This window comes from Dioscorea cayenensis, chromosome 12 (genome assembly GCF_009730915.1).
Source record: "Dioscorea cayenensis subsp. rotundata cultivar TDr96_F1 chromosome 12, TDr96_F1_v2_PseudoChromosome.rev07_lg8_w22 25.fasta, whole genome shotgun sequence".
Taxonomy (NCBI): domain Eukaryota; kingdom Viridiplantae; phylum Streptophyta; class Magnoliopsida; order Dioscoreales; family Dioscoreaceae; genus Dioscorea; species Dioscorea cayenensis.
This window is the reverse complement of record NC_052482.1, coordinates 21,653,205-21,676,297: the sequence shown is the minus strand read 5'-3', so window position 1 is coordinate 21,676,297 and position 23,093 is coordinate 21,653,205. Positions and strand designations below refer to the sequence as shown.

At 34.5% G+C, this 23,093-nt stretch overlaps 4 protein-coding genes across 9 annotated transcripts; all 4 read right to left on the bottom strand.

Annotated features, from left to right (window-relative positions):
* Positions 1-639: 639 nt before the first annotated feature.
* On the bottom strand, positions 640-4,568 carry LOC120273409 (probable pectin methylesterase CGR2). Of its 3 annotated transcripts, XR_005540519.1 has the most exons (8): positions 4,432-4,568; positions 4,159-4,341; positions 4,003-4,042; positions 3,799-3,840; positions 3,288-3,659; positions 2,887-2,942; positions 2,469-2,712; positions 640-1,075 (listed from the first exon to the last, which is right to left on the bottom strand). XR_005540519.1 is itself a non-coding variant. In XM_039280038.1 (7 exons), the coding sequence occupies exons 2-7, from the start codon at positions 4,279-4,281 to the stop codon at positions 2,560-2,562; spliced, it is 786 nt and encodes a 261-aa protein (XP_039135972.1). In that variant the 5' UTR covers positions 4,282-4,341; positions 4,432-4,568; the 3' UTR covers positions 2,321-2,559. The 3 variants fall into 3 exon arrangements, 2 of the variants coding, with proteins under 2 accessions (XP_039135972.1, XP_039135973.1); XM_039280038.1 differs by lacking the exon at positions 640-1,075 and having other exon boundaries at positions 2,321-2,712; XM_039280039.1 differs by lacking the exon at positions 640-1,075 and having other exon boundaries at positions 2,321-2,712; positions 4,452-4,566.
* A 1,503-nt stretch (positions 4,569-6,071) lies between these two features.
* LOC120273063 (noroxomaritidine/norcraugsodine reductase-like) lies at positions 6,072-9,204 on the bottom strand. 4 transcript variants are annotated; one of them, XM_039279700.1, is made up of 7 exons: positions 8,872-9,204; positions 8,702-8,764; positions 7,801-7,981; positions 7,445-7,652; positions 6,905-7,121; positions 6,562-6,674; positions 6,072-6,489 (listed from the first exon to the last, which is right to left on the bottom strand). In XM_039279700.1, the coding sequence occupies exons 3-7, from the start codon at positions 7,905-7,907 to the stop codon at positions 6,322-6,324; spliced, it is 813 nt and encodes a 270-aa protein (XP_039135634.1). In that variant the 5' UTR covers positions 7,908-7,981; positions 8,702-8,764; positions 8,872-9,204; the 3' UTR covers positions 6,072-6,321. The 4 variants fall into 4 exon arrangements, with proteins under 4 accessions (XP_039135634.1, XP_039135636.1, XP_039135635.1 ...); XM_039279702.1 differs by having other exon boundaries at positions 7,801-7,952; XM_039279701.1 differs by having other exon boundaries at positions 8,714-8,764.
* Positions 9,205-13,563: 4,359 nt separating this feature from the next.
* Positions 13,564-15,030, bottom strand: LOC120273062 (noroxomaritidine/norcraugsodine reductase-like). The gene is made up of 5 exons (XM_039279699.1): positions 14,891-15,030; positions 14,552-14,759; positions 14,224-14,464; positions 14,037-14,146; positions 13,564-13,968 (listed from the first exon to the last, which is right to left on the bottom strand). The coding sequence occupies exons 1-5, from the start codon at positions 14,995-14,997 to the stop codon at positions 13,801-13,803; spliced, it is 834 nt and encodes a 277-aa protein (XP_039135633.1). The 5' UTR covers positions 14,998-15,030; the 3' UTR covers positions 13,564-13,800.
* Positions 15,031-20,941: 5,911 nt separating this feature from the next.
* On the bottom strand, positions 20,942-22,220 carry LOC120273065 (tropinone reductase homolog At2g29170-like). Its single transcript, XM_039279706.1, has 5 exons — positions 22,109-22,220; positions 21,751-21,958; positions 21,446-21,662; positions 21,261-21,370; positions 20,942-21,188 (listed from the first exon to the last, which is right to left on the bottom strand). The coding sequence occupies exons 1-4, from the start codon at positions 22,213-22,215 to the stop codon at positions 21,333-21,335; spliced, it is 570 nt and encodes a 189-aa protein (XP_039135640.1). The 5' UTR covers positions 22,216-22,220; the 3' UTR covers positions 20,942-21,188; positions 21,261-21,332.
* Between the last annotated feature and the right edge of the window lie 873 nt (positions 22,221-23,093).

The window sequence follows — 23,093 nt, the reverse complement described above, 5'->3', positions numbered from 1 at the left end:
AAAAGACAAATAAAAAAAAAATTATCAAGATATTTAGTAAATATTCTAGTTTTTATTGTCGTTATACTTATAATATATTTATAAATATATATATATATATATATTCAAGATGAATTATTAATTGTTTATACAATAGTTTCCTAGTTGTCATATGTCAGTTTATTATAAATCATTCTTGATATTAATTATATGTATACCTGGTTTATGGTAGCTTGATTATTTTGCTGTTATTTTGTTTCACTTTTTGCTTGTATTTTTATCTCAAAATTTAGTATGTCTCCTGTTGTGTACCCTCCATGAGGTTTTCAGCTTTTTATTTTTTAATCTGATCATGAATCTGATTCAAGCCAGCCTAGCAATGTCACCATTTAAAGAGTGGAACACATTTCTCAAAAATAAAAAATAAAAAATTGGAACACATGAGACACGTGGGAACAAGATCTAGCGACTTGCATGCATTGGGGACCCACAATATTAAGACAAAGACGACATTGAGTACACCCCTCCGTACATGATGGAAATATACTTGACTTGGCTTAGATCGGTAACATTGGTTATGTCGTTCCATTTTATTTTTTACCACATGACTCCAAAATACATGGCCTATTCTCTGTTGCTGCCACCAAGCTTTAGATTTGATCATTTGGATACACAGTGCTTGTAAAGTGTGATAACATTACTGTTACACTATTTTATTTTATTTTTTTTTGCAAACTAACTGGCAGAACATTGAATAAGCAGACACTTTAAGAATCTATGTAATTGTTCACAAGTGATAACATGAACCCACATTTTTGGCAAATAACAAACCAAAAGGCATAGGTGTCCTTTTGGTAACACATACCTCAACTATAAGTAAAATCATAGCAAGGACAGAGTTCTTGATACTTATTATCAAATTCAGTCTTACCTACCTACCACCTTCTCCAACTTGTTGATCATCCTTTATGATCTTCAGGAAGAGGAGATTGAATGGAACATGTGGTTGCAGGTGCTGAGAATGAAGATGGAGACAAGAATTGAATATCTGAAGCTCTGTATCTCCCTGAGTCTCCATGAAGCCTCATGTAGGCCACTGAACAAGAAAAAGGAGGAGGCTAAACTCCACTACTCCTATACTGCACTATCATTTTATAGACATATGGGATAAGGCCTTCCATTGTGCAGAGAAGGTGGTCTATGTTTTGGGATTCTTTGTTTGTTTGGTTTTATTCTAACAAGAAGGTATGTAGGATTTGGCAAAGACTCAATCAAATTAATGGATGGAAAAGGAAGGCAAGCAACTGGGTCAGCAAAGGCAACTTAAAAATGCCAATCATGTACTAGGGTCTTCTGAGTGAAAAAACAAGAGAGAGCTCTGACAAAAAAACCAATCTTACCAAATTTTTTTCTTTTTAAGTAGATAAACCATACTCATTAAAAGAGAACGAAACAGAACAAAACAAAACAAAAACAAGCGACAGACAACCCATAAGAAGTGGAAGACGCCAACTACAAGAAACCCGAGAACAACAAAAACTTGGAACAATCTTTCCACTCAATTTTTAACATTTTACCAACTCTCTCTAGTCTATTTTTTTCACAGCTTTGGTGAATTATATCATGACACTTTTCCTCGTTGCTGCCAAATCTTAATCCCACCTTATTGGTCTAGTGGTTATCTCAACATTTAATCAGACTTATAATGTAATTTAACCTAGAAAAGTTGTCATATTTGAAGCATTTAATGAAAATTCAAAAGGAGGAATAATTACATAAGTTTTCAGTTTACTGCAGGAAGAAATGGTATCAATTGGTTAGGAAGAGATAAGGTTTATTGATAAACGATAAACCAATTGATGTAACTTGATGTTAATGCATGTAATTATCAGTGAGGTTTGCTTAAAGATTCTGAGAAGAAGATTAGTTCAGAGAGTTGAAATAGTCTATATATAACTAAGGTCATCATATCTCTGGTCAAGACTTGTTTTTTGTGATGAATGGTGACCTTGCACCCACATTAGATATAATAGAAAAGTAACTATGCTGACTGATCTATGTCTACTCAACTAAATGGAAATCTTAGCTGGAAACTATACTAGTTTATTTGGTAACCTGGTCTCTAGGATTTGTTGATCCGCGTATATATATATATATATATATCACACACTCATACACTGATCCTATTCAAAGTAACAGAAATATAAAACTAGAAATCCTCATCTAAACTAACAACACTGCAGTCTATTTCCATATGAAAGAGTATGCAAGACTGTATAAGCTACTTCAACTCAAACCAAGTGAAAGATAGGTGAGCCAAGATAAAGAAAAGAAGCCTTGATCAAAATTCTTATTTTGTATAAATTTATAAAACAACAAAAATTTATCATGCTGTGGGGCAAGTGGATAATTCTCCACAAGCAATAAATAAACACATTGAAATCTTAAAGTTACAGCACAAATTCAAATAGAGGATGTGGCATATTTACCTTTCAAGCTGAATGAAAAAGGTTAGGGGAAAACTTTAGATAAGGGGGGCAGCAATAGCTGGCATTTGTATCCTGAAATGAAGCAACTGGATCATTGAGATAAGCTGAGGTGGAAGACTCCGCAGGTTGGTTGGTAAGAGTCCTTGCTGGCAGCCTGTTCAAACTTCTTTGTCGCAGATTCATTCTCCTCTAAACCAGTCTGAACAAAATATTTTATCCACCAGGATGAGCTCCGTAATTTTGCCTTCAGGTGAATAAATAGAAGCAAATGTAAGTATTGGGGGCATAACACTGGATATGTTGAGTGTCTACTGATGTTAAAAAACAAACAATTTGCAATACAAAATTCATATTGGAAAAAGCCATTGTATATGAAATTACGAACACAAGTATATCATAAGTTGACAGAAGGACACACCGGCTTTCCAAACTTTGCTAATTCAGAAACTTTAGCTCTCCGTTGACCTGGATTACCTGTTAAGTAAGAAAAAAGAAACTAATCTTCAGTCAAATCTATGAAAAAATAAGTCAACTGCATAGACACTAGACAGACTTATCTTTAGAAAATATTTCTATGTCAGTAAGTGAATCCTTGAAAATTCCACAGAATCCTGTCATTATCTCCTAACATTTGCTTCCGCTGATGCTATGTCATATTCTTAAAGGATTTATAAGTTTCAGGGGTTAACAGAGATCGCATTATCTTAATAACAATAAATGAGCAGAGTGTATTGTTCATATCAGCAACAGCACAAACAATCTTTATAGTTCCAGAGGAAGAAAATATTAATAATAATACTAAACAATCCAAAAAACTACCTGCAAAGATAACCAGACCATCTGTGGACACCCTTGCAAGGTCTGGAAGGGTCTTATTTAGGTACTTTGGCGACAAATAATCCAATGCATCAGAAACTATGACAAGAGAAAATGACTTTGCCCTATAAGGTAAGGGAAACTTGATATCAGCCACACGGACGATGCCTTTGCGGACAAGTATCTTGCAGCTAGTATCTGCATCTTCTAAATCATACGGTTCAACTCCCCATGCTTCAATATCATCTTCTTTTAACAAATTAGAAATGACTGAGCATGTTTCAGGTCCAATGTGAAGAACTTTCCGCATGCTATCACCATATGCTTTCTTCAGAATGGGTATTGCTTGTTGAACTTCTGATGTGCATGATAGAACTGTAATTTAGAAAAATTGTCCTTCGGTTAAAGGCAAATCAAAGGCCAGTCATTGAAATAGTCCATACAGCTATAGCATCTTATTTGGAAATATTGATTGCCTAAAATACCAATTTGATTGAAGGACAAGGATACTCACCTTCACCTATACGTGAAGCGGCTTTAACACTGCCAGATCCACCTAATCATTTGAAAACTTGACATTTAGAGTTCTCATTACCCAGTTACCAGGAACAAACGAATAGTATTTAGTTACTATAATAAATCATTTTGATAGATCACCATAAAAAACCAATTTTGATTTGATAAATACTTAAGAACGAAGTCATAAACTTGCACCAACCTGAGCCACGATAGGAATAGGCAATCAGAAGAAAGCCACCCTGCAAAGCTCACAACAAACCAGAATCAAAATGCAATTTTTGCAAAGACATCTATAAAAGCAGCAGCAAATAGATAGCTTGAGATGATGCATCAAAGAGATTGGAGAGATGCATACCAAAAGGAGCAGTCCAATGGACAACAATGGCGAAGTTCGTGACTTTTGGGGGAATGCCCCAGAAAAAGGAAGAGTTCCACTGTCGGCGAGTCGCCGAGAGGGATTCACTGCTCTCCTTGACATAGTTCTCTGCAATCAAAGCTAGAACTTCCCGAAAAGCATCACATAGTTTGTTGTTCCATTCTTCAGATCAAAATCAGGGGAAAAAAATTACGTAAAATTCGGATTAATCTAATAAGAAAATTGATTTCAATTTATTAAAAAAAAACATACACAAGGATCTAAATTCATACGGAGAATGGAAGGGATTGGAGATGGAATTCTGCTGCCAAATCGAACTGCAAAAGGATTGATTTGAAGGGGAGAATTAGCGAGATCCGGAATTTGGAAGGAGGAGTAGCTTTCGCGGGCCAATGAGATCTGAAAAGCTATTATTAATATTTTTATATTAATCTAATATTATTAATATTATTAATATTTTTAAAAAAAGGTATGTATATTATATATTGGGCATTGATAGTTTGTTTAATAAGCTTTTTCATATTAATTAAATTAATTAAATTAAATATGAAGTTTTTATAAAAATGGACAAAAAAAAATCATCTGTGGAGTTAGAGCAAGATTGTTTATTTTTTTATTTTTTTATTTATTTTTTTATTAAAGTGGATCAACCACGGTTTTATTTGGAAAATAAAAAATTTCTCTCTACTAGGGGCATACTCACATTGATTAGCTTAGTTTTTTAACTACATGCTATTTTTAAACTCCCTACTTTAGTTGTAAAATTAATTGATTACATAAAAAAAAGCCTCTTTTGCTAAAATCCAAATATTGATAAACTCAAATGTCGATTTATTAATTGAAAATGTTTATATGGACCTAAAGTATAAAGTGGTTGGGGGCTAATTGTTTACATTGTTGAAATTAGACATGTGGAGGAAAAATCTAAGTTTATTTTAGTGGAGATTGGAGATAAAATTGTAAGATTTTGTGAAATTATTGAGATTAGGTTAATATGTTAACAAGTTTGGGGTATTTTTTTGATAAATTTATACTATTTTATTTGTTTGGTACATTTAAGATATTTATTGAATTGGGTATTTAGGTGGATGAATTTGAGTTTTGTTTATGAAATTGTTAATATTTTAATTGTGTTTATTAATAAAATTGAAAGAATTAAATACTTATTTATAAATTTGGGATTGCTTATCCAAAACATGGATAAATGTTTTATTAAAGGCCATAGAGTGGAAAGCTGTCCAATGTTCCTAAAGCAATATGGAAAAGTAAATTTTAAAAAAAAAATCACATCAATAGCTTAGGTGTCTATTGTCCTTTTTCCATGCCGTGTGAAATTGTTGATCATTTATTTATTCATTATATGTTTTTGAGAAAGATTTAAAATTATTATTATTTTTTTAAGTTTTTTCCTATTGTCGGATTTTTTGAATTCTTTGTTAAAGATTGGGGGTCTAGAGATCAAATATATCTCCTCATTTTAGAGAGAGGGTTATCTGGTGTACTTGGTATGAACGAAACGCTCATATTTTTAATGTATGTTCTGCTTCTTCCAATGCTATTATCTCGAAGATTGATCATTTGCTTTTACCTTGGTTCTCCGCAACCTCTGAAGCTTCCAAAGAAAAATTAGAAGACCCAATTACCAGTGTTCGCCGCAGCTTATTGATGCTGGAGCCACATACAATTAGCACTGTTGTCGAAGTTATTTCTTTATTTTTTTCATTTTTTAAAAAGTAAGCATCATTTGGATTTACGATACAAAGTAGATGGCATTCATGGTAATCTCAAATATAAATGACAGAGAGCTTCTCAGGAATGTTGGATTTCATTCTCTTGTATAAACAAGAAGAATATATATATATATATATATATATAACGAAGTGGATAAACCGTGATTTGAGAAGTACGAGTACAGCATAAGGGATAAGAGAAACAACACAGAAGGAGTACAACATAAGAGAAGCAACATGTACAGAAGAAGAATATTCCTTATTACCAAATACAGCACCTAGCCCAAAAAAAAAAAAACAAGGAAGATGATTTGTTATTTCAGAGAATAGAAATAATAGGTGGTTGTTTTCTTCACGTTCTGAATATACAAAGGTCTAATGTTGTTCAATACCAAAGTTGATGTCCAATATTCTAACTAGTTTGTGTTCGTCCTCCATCTACGTTGATGATTTGGCCGGTAACATATGAAGCTGCAGGAAGGCAAAGGAAAGCCACAACAGATGCCACGTCCTGTGGTTCGCCTAGACGCCCAAGAGGAGTCCGAGATGTTTCATTCATCATGAATGCATTTCCAAGGCCCTGCATGTTTTTAACCAAAACAATATTCTCATCAATTTGTCCAGAGTGTCAGTTGAAGAAGAAGAGCCTTACAAGTTTTTTTTCGGTTAGAGGCGTTTTAATGGCTGAAGGTCCAACGCAGTTGACTCTGATATTGTCTTTCGCCCACTCGCATGCTAAATGCTTGGTCAGTTGATTCATTGCTCCTTTTCAAATGGAAAACAATCAAAATCCAAATATGAGATTCAAAACTTGTGGAAACAATTGCTTTTCTTCTCACCTCTGGTGAGGATAGCAGTTTCTGCTTTTGTTTTTTTTGTTTGATGTCTTATTTTTTTGTTTGATGTCTTATCTTTTGTATTTTATTTCTCCATGTTAATAAATTTATGGTTTATCCATTTTTTTTTTTAAAAAAAAATTGCTTTTCCGGTTTTACCTTTACTTGCCGAATAAATTGCTAATCCTTCATAAACCAGATGAGTGCCAATGGTGGAAATGAACACTATGCTTCCTGATACTGAAGTTTTCAACATAGGATGAGCTAGTTGGCTTAAATGGAGTGCAGATTCAAAATTTGTAGTCATCATCAATGAATAATCTTCAGCAGTACACTCCACTGTGGGTTTCCAAACAGCAGTCCCTACATTGTGTATCTACAGGAACAATATAATACGCATTGTTAGACTAACACACATATAAGCCCATGTGGAAAGCTAACTGTATTATTATTATTTTTTTAACAAAGCTGTCAAACCATTTGTCACCCTACTGATAACTATATTTTAAAAAAAAAAAATTGGATCAACCATGGTTTTACCCAAACCGCAAACCAAAAAAAAACAGCCCTCATCCAAACGAATTAAAAAATTGCCACCAGAACAAAAATTGGCTCAAAAACTGAAAAACAAAGAGCACCTGCTGATGCCAAAAATCTTCAGCAACTAACAAGAACAATAACTGTATTTTTTATACTTACAAGTATATCAAGCTTTCCTTGGAAAACAGTAAAGACGTTCTCCATTAGTTTCTCCCGTTCAGCTCTAGAAGAAACATCACAAACTGATCCAGTGACCTTAAATTTCTTATCTTCCCATTGTTTCAGGCATTCAGCAAGCTCAGCTTCATTGCGAGAACATGTATAAACAAAGGCTCCAAATTTTGCTAGTTCTTCTACTATGGCATGCCTGCAAGTGAGATACTTATCTTTATATGAATCGATTGATATACCAAGAATGAAGGATTGATTATGCATCTTCGTTCACAGCTCAATATAGAGAAGAGTATTAAAATGAACCAAAAAAAAAAAAAGTTTTAAGCGGCAGAGAAGAGTACCCAATTCCTTTGGTACCTCCAGTCACCAAAGCTGTAGCTCCATTCAGTGACCAGCGTCCTTCCAGGCTGGTCATAGGATTGATGCTCTTCTTCTGACAATCCTCCATCGCACAGTATGGGTGTCTCTTTCTTTGAACTCCTACTTGTATCTCCTGATTTAATTATATAGACATCACTCGTACTAATACCACCACCACCACACACACACACACACACACACAGAGGGAGATCAAAAGTTAGAAAATGGCGTATGAGTTTGGTTATAGTCAATAAAGATGTCATCCATGACACACACACACACTGACACTGGACATTTAGGGAGAAAAGTTAGAAAGTGCCAAATGAGTTTTGTTATCGCTCATTAAATAAAGATGTCATCCGTGACACATACATACAAACGTCTCTTTTATCGCAGAGTTTAAAGAAACAACAAATTCTAGGTACTCTCTATTCTAGAATACAAAATAATTAGCATCTCATCTGCAAAATACAAAATACTTGTTCACAAGTAAGAAATGCCAATGAAGAGGAACTGTAAAACCACTTCTTCCAATCTTAAGAAGGGTTTCCAGAACTCATAGAGGATGTGGTTTTATTCTGAGAACTATCAACCGTAGAAGTCTACATCTGAGAACATGGATTTGAAGACAAATCAGAGAAGAAAATTATGTTCTCAGGGGGGTTTTCAGAGAAAATCTGGAGAGACCTTGGAGGCACATCAACTACAAGAACACTCTCTAAAATCTGAACAACTTGACCCATTGTTGGCCACAAAATCATACAGAAATACGCAAGAGAAAAAAGATTCAAAATCTAAAACAAACAAACTACTCTGAATTCTCTTCAGATCTTAGGAAAAAAAACAAAAAAAAGAAAAAAGAAAAAATGCCAAAGAGTTCACCTCCGATCGTACCACCTCTAATCCGCAAGTTCATGCTGATGCTTCCCTTCCTCCTCCAAGCTCCTGCAATGGCCACAGAGAGAGGGAAAACATATTCAAACCCTAAGAAGAACACATTATTCTGAATCCCCTCTGGATTTTAAAGAAAAGAAACAAGCTAAAGAGCTCACCTTCGATGGTCCCAGTTCCCGATTCTTTCCCTCCTCCGACGAGCTCCTTCAACCGGAATGACAGTGATCTCAGTACCGATCGTCACCAATATTCCTCAGATCTCAAACCCTAGAACGAACACCTCTTCTGAATTCTCCCCAGATCTCACCACCGATCGCATCCGCCCTCAATCCCCCCTAGTAGCTCCTCCAATGGCGGCCGCGAGAGAGAGATGAGCAATGAATAGCAAGATCCAATGGGGCAGGGGATTAGGGTTGGTGATGAATGGAAGAGTTGAGAGAGAGAGAGAGAGAGAGAGAGAGAGAGTGTGCGTGTGTGAAGGGTGAGCCGTTGAGAGAAAGACAATGGCAATTTTGTTTTTTGTTTTTTAAATATAAATATGTTAATGTAGAGTGAGGCATTGAAGAATTAATTTGAATTTTATTTTTTTAATATGTTAAACTAGTAAAACATAGAGTAAATTTCGATGTTAACAATGCAAAATAATTAGATTTATGATTTTTTTTAGTGAATTATTAAAATAATTGTAAATATAACACATTTATTTTTTAAAATAAATATAATATATATTGCTTTAAACATAATTTTCATAATTATTAATATTATTAGTTAAAAAATAAAAAATTATCTTTACAAATTAAAAATTTTTATTTTCATATATTTTAATAAAATATATTTTTAATATAATTATTTAACTTATTAATAAAAAATAACAATTAAAAATATATTTTTCTATTAAAAAGGATTAAAACGGATGCTTTATAATATTTAAAAAAAAATATTTTGTATATTTAACCCACGAACACATCATTGTCAGGAAATGTCCAATTTATTGTGGTAGTTTTAAAAATTTATTAGTATAAACCATTTTGTAGATTCTACAGATTTGGCTAATTCTTATAAATAATAATCGATATACTACAATATTTATACTCAACGGAAAAAAATAGGTGTTAGTAAATCGCTTGATTTATTCTAATGATTATGAAAATTTTAAAAATATTGTTGGTAAAAATAGTCATAATCTACTGAATTTGACATCGACATCGTAGATAAAAAGTCATAATACGATAATAAATTTATACTTAACGAAACAAAAATTCATCGATGAAATATCTCTATACTATTACTCAGGCTTTTAAAAGTACTATCAAGTAAAAAGCGATCTATAGCTACAAAAATTTGGTCATCACTATAGATAAAAAGTCAGAATAAAATAATAGCTATACTAATGTAATAAAATCCATCGAAGAAATATCTTGTCTATTCTAATAATTTTTAAAATATTGTTGGTAAAAAATAGTCCATATCTACAAAATTTGGCCATCATTATAGATAAAAAGTCGGAATAAATAATAGCTATACTAATAAAAATGAAATCAGTTAGTAAATATCTTGTCTATTCTATCAGGTTTTTGAAATCTGTTAGTAAAAAGCAGTTTATAAATTCTGAAATTTGGCGTCACTTTATAGATAAATGTCATGATATAGCACTTTTTGTAGTGTCTCCTCATCCTTCCCCGATTTCGAGCATTTTACTATCTTCACATATATCATTGATAACCGTACTAAATATAATTTTATAAATATAATGATAAACTTCGGGGAAATATCTCTATCATATTATAATTATTTTTTTTAAACATTGAATTTTAATTTTTATTTTGACCACTCAATTTTAATTTGTATTTATATAAAAAGTATCAAAAGCATTTTAGAAAGAATTTAATGACATATGTGTCAGATTTGCTACGTTAATATCAGTTCACTCCTCCAAATGCATACATAGACATGACATGTCATTAAATAAGGCCATGTGGGAACCTTTTATTAATATGGCGCATGTCACATCGATCAGGTGAATTAGTTAATAAAAATATATATGTGGCACTTTTTGATGATGTGTCATATCCACATATGCAAATGAAGTGTGAACTAGTGTTGAAATGACAAATTCGACATATATTATCAAATTCTTTATGAAATTCTTTCGATATTTTCCGGTGAACATAAATTAAAGTTGAGTGACCAAAATAATATAAATGAAATTCAATGATCAAAATGAAAAAAAAGAACTATAGTATGGTACTCACCCAAAACATTTACCCCAAAAAACTATGATACGTGTTTTTTTGTGACCATTTGGTGGAAATTGTTGGCAACATCTTTTTTACAATGCCCCTTTATTGAATGCATGTGGATCCATTTTGGTCATATTCATCTACTTTCTGAATTCCCTAATTTTGTGTCCGAAATATGAGGTTTAGACTTCTTGGGTTCTTAAAGTGGAGCTTCAATAATATTAGACATGGGAGTTCTTTTCACAAGTTATTCCCTGAAATATTTGGTTAGAAAAGAATAATCCCATCTTTAATTGATGTTCACACTCAACAATTTCAGTTATTATTAAAATGGATTATACGTTTATTGTTTAGCTATCGATAGAACAAAAACCAAAGAGGACCAAGCTTAGAGAAGCATATCTATCATCAAGAGCACCCTTGACTTATTGAGTAGTCTCACACACCAACTGACACCCATCCCTCCGCTAGTGATTCTGTTTGAAGTTTGCAATCCTACATTGACCTTATATGAATGACTTACTTGGGTAAACTTTTGAGGATGTCACTATGTTATAAAGTAGTTTTTGTGCTTATTACTCTTATTTTAGAATTTTCTAGAAATATCTAATCACAACTTGTAATTATTTTAAAATTTTAGTGTCATGTATTTGTACTTTTCGTCTTTGTTTTACATAAAATTGTGGTTATCCTTGAAACCTCATTTCTTTTCTCTAATAAGAATTTGAAAGTTCAATCCATGCATGGTTTGTGTTTTTTTAGGTTTACTAGATAATTTATAAAGAACTTAAATCTATTGTTTTGGAAAATAAACATTTTTATTCAAAATAATCTTTACTTTTTTCATTTTTTTAATTTAATGAAACCCACTGCTCTAAGCACTTTGGTGTGGTGATTCTCTTGTGAAGCAAAGGCTGACCTTCCCTTAAGAGCAACTTTATCCTATCTAACCGGTTATTAACTGAATGGATGAAGAGGGGATCAAGTAGCTTATTGTTTGTATATGACTCAGATAGAGAAGTAAAAAAGCAGGTGTTGGAACTGAGTGGAATAGAGCTTAGGAGGGAGCACTAGTGATTTTGTAAATTGTCCAGAGTACATTTTACTGCATAAATTTATGTAACCCTAATGTTTAAATCAATAAGAAAAATACAATTGCTCCGCTCAAGAAGACGTAGGCACATCACTGAATTTTGTAAACTTTGTGATTTGAATTGTCTTCAATAATTCTTCAACAATAGTATTCTTACAGTGAAATTATTTTTACAAAACTCTATATATATATATATATATGAGGCCATGTGATCTATAAATGTTCGTAGATATTGTATCTATGAACGTTCATCGTCATGTACATTAGATTCCAATCCAACGGTCATCATAATAGCATAAACAGTGTAGAAGAATTCTCATCCAAACTATACTGTAGGGAATGAATAGTATTACTGTGCTTATATATAGTAGCTCATTAAGATGCAAAATACTATGATCTGAACAATTAGATTGTGATTGTAACAATAACTCGATCAATCCAAGCAATTTCTAGTAGCACCTTTATAGAAAACATATAAAAAACCAAACACAACCCTAACTATCCGTTTATGAAGTATATCAATATGACACTGTTACTGATACTGTTTATCTGCCCAATCTCTGTCTCTCTCTATCACTTACATACTCCCAACTGCAGACGTTTGACATATTCACACACACAACAGATATATATATATATATATATAATCTCATCAGATGGAAATGAGATGAGTTCGAGGAAAACATTCAATACCCAGTTCCTTTATACCTCTCTCGAACAGAGCTGTGAATCCTTTGAGTGACACCAGCTGATCCTTGCTGCTCTTTCCTTGAACCTCCATCTCCATGGATTTATGCTCAGCTGGGTTCTACAAAGAACTCTAATATAGACAAACAACTCCTTCCAGAGTTATATATAAGAAAGCAGTGACATCTAATTTCTTATCATCCCACTGCAAGCATTAAGGTCAGTCCCATTTCGAGAACATATTTGCACAGTTACTCCAAATCTCGCTAATTCTGTAACTATGGCATGCCAGCAGTAGATTGCGTTAGATATTCGAGTGCCATCCTTGTCAATTTGAAAGAGCTCCACCTACTTTTTAATTTTGTGTCCTTTACTATTGCACATAGTGCTTTATTTGACAACCAGATATACAGACCAGCCGTGAAGGACTGTTTTATGAATATTTTTGCCATATGATCCATCTAGTCATATATAGAGTATTCAACAATGGAAACTCCAGCGGTTCAAGCAGGAAGAGACAAAAGAGTACCCAATTCCTTTGATGCCTCCAGTGGCCAAGGCTGTGGCTCCATCCAGTGACCAGCATTCACCGGAATTTTGCTCTTCTTTGAATCAGCATCCATCTTATTGATCTTCTCTTCGGTCCCTTCTCAACAAGTGATCTCGCTCCTTGTTCCACACCTCAATATAAGCGAACACCCTGAAAACTTCCCTGCTTTCCTGGTTCTGGTTGTCACGGCCAAAACTATGAATGGCATAATTTTCACTTGCGCATATACTGAGGCAGCAACTGCCCAACATTCATACATGAATTCTAGACACAATGTAGATGACATTCCATATAATCTCAAATTAGAATGAGAGAGAGAACATGGGATTCCACTTTCTTGTATAAACAAGAAGAAGAATATCCCTTATTACACAATACAGCAACAAGCAAACAAACAAAAAAAGAAAAAAACTAGTGATGCATTAAGACAGAGAATATAAAGAGTAGGTTATTTCCTTCACGTTCTTGATAAAGAAAGGTCTAGGTTCTTCAAATTCAAAAGTTGATGTCCAATATTCTACCAAGTCTGTGTTCGTCCTCCATCGACGTAGATGATTTGACCAGTAACATATGAAGCTGCAGGAAGGCAAAGGAAAGCCACAACAGATGCCACTTCCTCTGGTTCGCCAAGCCGCCCAAGAGGGACCTGAGATTTTTCACTCACCAAGAATGCATTTCCAAGGCCCTGTTTTTTTAACCAAAACAATCTCATTAATTTCTCCAGAGTCTATATTGAAATGGTGGTTTACTTACAAGGTTTTCAATGAGTGTGGTTTTAATGACTGAAGGTCCAACACAGTTGACTCTGATATTGTCTTTCGCCCACTCGCATGCTAGATGCTTGGTCAGTTGATTCATTGCTCCTTTTTCAAATGTAAATCAATCACAATCCCAAATCTAGATTCAGTACTAGCAAAAACAATTGGTTTTATGGTTTTACCTTTACTTGCTGCATACATAGCTGATCCTACATAAACCCGTAGAGTACCAATGGTGGAAATGAACACTATGCTTGCTGATGCTGATGCTGAAGCTGAAGCTGAAGCTGAAGCTTTCATCAGGGGATGAGCTAGTTGGCTTAAATGGAGTGCAGATTCAAAATTGGTAGTCATCATGAATGAATAATCCTCTGCAGTGCATTCCACCGTGGGCTTTGTTAAAACAGCCCCTGCATTGTTTATCTATAGGAACAATATGACATGTAATTTCAAACTGATACACAGATAAACCTCATATGGAAAATTAATTGTATTTCTTTTTATACTTACAAGTATGTCAAGCTTTCCTTGGAAAAAAGTAGAGACATTGTCCATTAGTTTCTCCCTTTCAATCCTGGAAGACACATCACAAACTGATCCAGTGACCTTGAAATTCTTGCCTTCCCATTGTTTCAGGCATTCAGCAAGCTCAGCTTCATTGCGAGAACATGTATACACAGAGGCTCCAAACTTTGCTAGTTCCTCCACTATGGCATGCCTGTAAGTGAGGTACTTGTGTTTTTATAAATAGATATACAAAGACTGAAGGATTGATGACATAACTTAGTCCAATATAGAGAAGAGTATTCAAGTGAACAAGAAAAGGTTATGGGAGAGAGAAGGGTGTACCCAATTCCTTTGGTACCTCCAGTGACCAAAGCTGTGGCTCCATTCAGTGACCAGCGTCCAGCCAGGCTGGTCACAGGACTAATGCTGTTCTTCTGATTATCCTCCATCTCAATGGATAGATGTCTCTTGAACTCCTACTTGTATCTCTTCATTATATAGACCTGAATACCACTAAAACCAACACACACACACACACACACTGGCCGAATAAAACATGTCACCCGTGACCGTGACACATAAACAAACCCATCTTTTATCACAGGGACGATAGAAACGAGAAATATAGGTACTCCTTATCTTCTTGTGCCTTTTAATAAATAAACTACATTGATTAATGATACCATTTAACTGCCACTTTATAATAGATGTACGTGAAGCAAATGAAAAACTTTGATAATCACAATGCTGACATTGATGATGGAGAATTATGGTTTGTCCACATTAATAATCCGGTTGGTAGTCATGCCCCTAATTGAACTGCCCTACCACTCACCACTTAATCATTGCAAGTGATTATTGATTTGTGTTTTTTTTTAATAAAGTTGATAAATCACTAATTTATAAAAACTTTATCCAAGACAAATGATCATGATTTCATTAAAATAAAAATGTAAATAAAAATCACATAGAGAGTACATAAAAATTAGAATGAAATCCGCAAGACATGAATATAAATTAACTAGACAAGAATAATTATATAACACCAAAGAAAAGATTTCACAATAAAACTCTAATTGGAGGCTAGGCACTAAAATTTGGAGTTTTTGAAGAGGAGCAAGATATCTTATAACTGACATTAACAAAGAACAAGTCATACTCAAGAAAGTTGAGGGTAGAATATCCCGTTTAGTCCCTGTAATTTACTCAATCTCCCCCTTTAGTCCCTCTAACACAATTTGTCCTCAAAAGATCCCTCTAACACATATATACTTTGTCATCAACATACAGACATACCAACAAGGCCTCCCCTTCATTACTAGTTTTCTTATAGAAGGTATGAGCATTTGGACTACTCTTAAATCCAAACTTGAGCTGATAATTGTCAATCTTGCTAAACCAGGCTTTGGTGCCTGTTTCAACCCATACAGAGCCTTGTTCAGCTTGTAGACTATATCCTTTTTCCCTTCAATCACAAACCCTTTAGGTTGTTCGATGTACACATCCTCAACTGTTTCTCCATTTAGAAACATTGATTTTATGTTGAAGTGATAGAGAGATCATTTTAATTGAGCACCAACAGCAAACAACAGTCTTACTATCTCTATCTTCACCACACGTGAGAACACCTCCTCATAGTCAACTTCGAACTCCTAAGCACACCCCTTAGCCACCACCCTCTCTTTGTGCCTCTGTACTGATCCATCAAAGTGAAATTTCATCTTGAATGCCCCACTTAAGACCTGTCTTCTTCTTGTCTGTGGGCAAGGTTGTTAACCTCCAGGTGTTGTTCTTCTCTATAGCTACCAGCTCTTCCCTCATTACCACTTTCCATTCTTCAAACTCGACAACTTCTTTGTAGGATCTTGGGTCATTAACTCACAGGTCAAATGTGTATCTCTCATTTAGCTTCTGATAAAAGACTATAGTTTCGCATCGTGCCGTCAGTAAAAGAATAACGGTTTTTGAAAATCTGGCTCAGGTCACCGAGGGTAAACAAATGAGTTTTGAAAATCTGACTCGGGTCACCGAGTTTAAATAAATAATCTTTGATATTTTGTTTAGGCCAGAATGATTTAGAGACATATATTTTTGTTTGTTATTAAATTATATTTTGTTGAACCACTTTGGTTTTATGGACTATATTATGGATATATATTTATACTATTTGATATGATTTGTTTTTTATTATGAATTTTTGAAATTTTATATGATCTCAATTATTTTTATTAGCTTACTTACTGAGCTTTCAAGTTCATAATTTTGTTGTTTATTTATTTTTCAGATCAGGAGTAGAATACCTTAGCATGAGTAAACAAGTAGCAGACCAGTCCTTGGTCTAGTTTGAGCTCTAATTTTTGTCTGTATTGTAGACACTTAGGTTGTATTTAGTAAATTTGTATATTTCATATTTTAACTTTTGGAATTTACAATTATATTAGGTTGTATATTCTATTTTGAGATAGGTTCTGAGGCTTTGCATGTCTACTATTTTATGCACAACAGTTGTCATCATGGGAGAATTTCGCTCGGCACTTCGAGCTTCGCTTTGGTCCTTTGACCTTTATCAACCATGAAGCTCAGCTCTTCAAACTAAAGTAGCGGGTAACTGTGGCATCCTATCTTTCAAAGTTCAAATGTCTCTTCACCAGAACACACGGCCTCAGTTCTACTAGTCTGCTCAACTACTCAACTATTCTTATCTGGCCTACGAAAAGACATACAAAGGGAATTGTAAGCGTTGCGACCACCGTCTCTCCATGAGGCCATGGGAATGGCCAAGCTTCTTGAAGATAAAAGAGAGGCTTGTTTATATGTAATGGATGACTTCTTTATTTAGCCATAGAAAAACTCAAACCGCTCAAACTTTTCTCCCTTGTATCCAGTCCACTGTGTGTGTGTGTGTGGTGGTTTTAATTAGTAAGATTTACGCCTGTATAAGGAGAAGATATGAGTAGAAAAACAAAGAGACATCTATCAATCGATTGAGATGGATGATTATAAGAACAAGAGCATCAGTATGGTTACCAGCTTGGACGGACGCTTGACACTTAAAGGGGCCATAGCTTTGGTCATCGGAGGTACCAAAGGAATTGGGTACACCCTTCTTTCTCCCATATTGGTCACGTGTGATTGCCGTTAACGGCATATGCTCGAGTGACTCAATTGTAACAAAATGTAAAAGTAGAGGATCAAATTATAAACTGGGTGACGGAAATAGAAACACATAGAAAAATAGTGGACCATTTTAGTTGTTTACTCTAAAAAATAAAAATCTGGTTGACTAATGTTTTCAAATGTATAAAATGATTTTAAGGAATCAATTAAAGAAATAAACTTAATAAAATACTTTATTAACTTAATCAATTGTTTTAGTTGAAATATTTTTATAAGATTAAATATTTAAATATATCTTATTTTAATAAATTTTTATTTAAATATTTATTTGAGTGGGAAAGTATTTTTGAAAAAGTTTGAGGGCATTTTGGTAAAAAAATAATTTCACTTTCCTTTCCTATGGGTATGTGACTTCTCCACCATATATAGAGGGAATTACTTTCCCTCAATTTGATGGAATTACTCTTCAATGGCAATGTTACTTTCCAAGGAAAAAACTGTACCAAACATGGTAAAGTGATTCTCTTGTATTACTTTCCACCAACTTTCCCATCTACTGTCATGAGCGACTCCACAGAGAATCCTGAGCGTTTTTCTCCATAAACTCCGGCAATCGTTTGACTTTCCTTTCTTCCTCACTTGCCATGGCGAGTGGGGGTGGAGTAGCGGCTGGGCGACTGCTTGGGTCTTCTAGGTATACTGGCCGATGTACTGTTCCTGCTTCTCAATCGAGAAGATCTTGGGCCCAAGTTGTTAACGGGAGATAAGGACAACAAGAATTCAGCAGCAACCACTTTGGATCACAAGGAAAAGCTGGAGAAGTCGAAGAGTTCAATAAGAGACATGGTGCATGTAGATGATGATTTCAGAGATCTAGCTTTCGAGTGCATGCAAACCTCACTCTTTGGGAAATTCCTCATTAAAGCGCTCCCTCTTGAACAACTGAAGATGGTGCTGGCCGATGCATGGACGAACTTGGGAGAGTTTTAAATAGCTAGTATGTAAAATAGGTTTTACCTCTTAAAGCGCCAAAGTTTGCAGTTGGGTACACTACACCATTTTTAATATTTAGAAGCACATATTTAGAGGGTTTTTAAAAAACCACCTTGATAATTGTGTAAATATTTTTTTATACCAATCAATACAGTCAGTTTAACAAAACTCCTCTACTTTTAAATTTAAAAAAATAAAGAAATCACTTATTCTCTCTCTCTCTCTAGCACCTACTCACACACACACACTCTCTCCAGCACTCACTCATGCACTCTTTCCCCTTCTCTGTTTTGATCCATCTCCATTCCACTGGTCGTCATTGATGAGGCATTCAGATGATCCACTTCCACTTTTCCAACCCACCATTCCTTCGAGCGTGACAAACCAGGCTCCCTATCACTTAATTAGGGTTTCTTCTCCATCGCTCGTCATCCCAGCTTATGATCCCCACTCTCATGCTCTTCGGCAACCGATCTCTTGCTCCTACGTTGGGGTTTTGCGGAGAGATCCATGGGTTAGCTCCGTTGGCCTCTAGACAATCCCTTGTTTGGTATTCTCGATTTTGTTGGCATTTTGATCCTTTGTATTATTATCTGTGTTTTGATTTAGCGATTAGAGTCATTTGGCTTGTATCAGATGTGAATGCTGCTCTCTAATGATTATTCTTGATCCTTTTAACTTTTATTTTGGTCATTATTAAGTTTGTTTTGATGGAATTATGCATGGTTGATTGTTATACAAGAGTTTGAGGAACGATCATGTGACTTTGAGTCCTTGGACTGTGATTTGATCGTTTAACGATTGATACAAGCGTCTTTGTTTAGGTTTTATGAACGATTTATGTGTTCTTGGCTTCTTATCACTGGTGTTCAATGGACTAATATTGGACTGTTGATTAGTGATCCATGTAGTCACTTGTTCATTTGTTGTTATTCATTTTGGATTATCTTGTTATTGAGCTAATGACTTGATTAGGCCATGCTTACAATAAAAAAAGGGCAAAAGATAAAAGGGTAGCTTGTGTTATGGGCCTATGGCTTTGTCAAAAAACAAAAAAAAACAAAAAACAAAACAAAAACAAAAACAAAAACAAAAAAAACAAAAAAACTAAACTCCTTTCTATCTCTTATCCTTTATGTTTTATGATGCTCTCTATTTGATGGAAAACTTAGAACATAATCTTATAGGCAGAGACCATGTATGGCTTTCTCAATTTTAAATTCATATATATAACTACTCCCATCAAGCGGTTATATGTTAACTGATACACACTGAAAAATATATCTTTTTTTTAAAAAAAATGGATAACCCACGTTTCATTAAACTGAAAGGGAAGATAACATCCACTAACAGTGAAAGATACAAAAAGCCATAAGGCAAACAAAACAACAAAAATAGAAAAGATAAAGAAACGCCACTCCTGGCCCCAAGAGCGAGGAGCAACAACTGCAATTACTCCGCTATGTCATCCTCGCAAGCTCTAAACTCAGCAAAAACATATCTTTTCAGTTAACATGTTCTTTCATTTAATTATTAAATCATATATACAGATGAAGCATTTCTTACAAGTGATTCCAGAGTCCTTGGGAAATCTTAGTAGCTTGGAGAAACTTGATTTGATAGGAAATAAATTCAATGGAAGCATTCCTGAATCTCTGAGCAATCTTACAAATTTAGTACTTTGATTTGTCCAGGAACCAAGTTCAGAGATTGATGCTTGCAAGCATTGGGGATTTAAGAAACTTCCAATACTTCGATTTGTCAAGGAATATGATCAGTGGAGTATTTCCCGAATCCTTTGGCAATCTCACACTTTTGCATTACTTCAGTGCGTTTGAAGATAACAATCTCAGTGGCAAAATTACCTGAAACTATAGGGAATCTTGTTCACCTTCTATTTCTAGATTTATCCAAAAATACGATGCATGGAAAGTTACCAGAGAATTTTGGAAATCTCAAGCAATTGCAGCAGTTTATAATGTTGGGCAAAGGCCTTGGGAACTTATGCAAGTTTCAGACCTAATTAGATTATAATACAAAGAAGAAGAATATTGTATAAACAAGAAGAATATTCCTTATTACTGAAAATAGTAGCAAACCAAAACCAAAAAAACAAAAAACAAAAAACAAAAGACATGTGTTTATCCACATTATTCAGATAGTAGGTTTTTTTGTTTCCTTGAATAATAGACGACAAGCGTTTTTTTATATGAATATAAACGATGATCAAAAGCAAGATCATGAATCTTGGGATGTACATACGATATGAGAATAGTATAAGAATATAGAGGATGTTGTTTTCTTCACGTTCTGAATAAAGAAAGGTCTATGATCTTCAATATTGAAGTTGTTGTCAAATGTTCTAGCAAGGCTGTGTTCGTCCTCCATCGACATTGATCATTTGGCCAGTAACATATGAGGATGCAGGGAGGCAAAGGAAAGCAACAACAGATGCCACTTCCTCTGGTTTGCCTAGACGCCCAAGAGGAGTCCGAGATGTTTCATTCACCATGAATTCATTTTCAAGGCCCTGTTTTTAACCAAAACAATATTCTCATCAATTTATCTAGAGTAGTCTCAGTTTAAGATGAGCCTTGCTTACAAGTTTTTCGACTAGAGGCGTTTTAATGCCTGAAGGTCCAATGCAGTTGACTCTGATATTGTCTTTCGCCCACTAACATGCTAGATGCTTGGTCAATTGATTCATTGCTCCTATTCAAATGGAAAGCAATCAAAATCCAAATTTAAATTCAATACTTGCAAAAACAATTGGTTTTATGGTTTTACCTTTACTTGCTGCATAAAGAGCGCATCCTACGTAAACCAGAAGAGTACCAATGGTGGAAATGAACACTATGCTTCCTGATGCTGAAGCTTTCATCAGAGGATGAGCTAGTTGGCTTAAATGGAGTGCAGATTCAAAATTGGTACTCATTATGAATGAATAATCTACAGCAGTGCATTCCACTGTGGGCTTAAATAAACCAGCCCCTGCATTGTTTATCTATAGGAACAATATGACACGTATTTTTAACATGACACACAGATAATATATCCCCATGTAGAAAACTAATCGTTATTTTTATGCTTACAAGTATATCAAGCTTTCCTTGGAAAACAGTAGAGACATTCTCCATTAGTTTCTCCCTTTCAGTCCTGGAAGACACATCACACACTGATCCAGTAACCTTGAATTTCTTGTCTTCCCATTGTTTCAGGCATTCAGCAAGCTCAGCTTCATTACGAGAACATGTATAAACAGAGGCTCCAAATTTTGCTAATTCTTCCACTATGGCATGTCTGCAAGTGAGGCACTTATCTTTGTATGAGTATGAATAGATAGATATACAAAAAGAATGAAGGATTGATTAGATATCTTAGTTCACAGTCCAACATTGAATACAATATTTCAAGTGAACGTAAAAAAAGGCTATGGACAGAGAAAAGTACCCAATTCCTTTGGTACCACCAGTGACCAAAGCTGTGGCTCCATTCAGTGACCAGCGTCCGTCCAGGTTGCCCACCAGAGTAATGCTCTTCTTCTGATAATCCTCCATCTCAATGGATGGATGTCTCTTTAATTTCCTATTTATATCTCCTACTTATATAGGACTGCATATTACCATAAAAACCACACCCTTAGAACAAGGAATTAAAATTGGATTGGAAAGTGCGCTTGAACTTCTACGGTGGCTGAATAAAGGACGTCATCCATGACATGCGAACATACCTCTCTTCCATCGCAAAAATGACAGCAAAGGAAATTTAGATACATTTTATCTTCTTTTGTCTTCCCTTTCGCAGCATTTGATGACATTTTTGGCTAACTTTTGACAGATATTACCAAAATCCCAGAAAAGTGCATGTTTTGCCAAGCTAATAGAACTCTTTGATAATGACTGTTTTTGAGCCGCAGAGTTAGCCTTTTATCTCTCCCTTGATCAAGGATTAAGCATAAAGCCCATGACTTTGGTTACTTAACAAAAGATAAACTACATGTATTAAAGATAAATAAAAGTACAACAGTAAAGAAATCGGGCATAACCACAATAAGGTGGAGAGAGGAGAAAACTAAGGAGCCCAATAGAAGTTGATGTTTACAAACAAAAGAACACCGCAAAAGAATACTATTTATTTTTCAACTTGCTTTGTAAAGGGGAATTACTCAATTTCCCTAGCAAGTGGTATCAAAGTTTAAGATTTATCTTAAGTTTTGCTGTATTTTTTTATAATTAAATATTCTTGTTAAATGGCTATTGGCATGCCAACATTAAGGAACACGAACACAAGCACGGCAACAGGCTCCTCATTTTTATTAACAATGACTATAATGTAGAATTCAAAATTTTCAATGGAATTTGTTGATGGTACGAGTCATTCTGAGATGTGGCAAGGCAAAGTGTTGAATGCTCTCTTTCCAGTCTAGACATAGTCA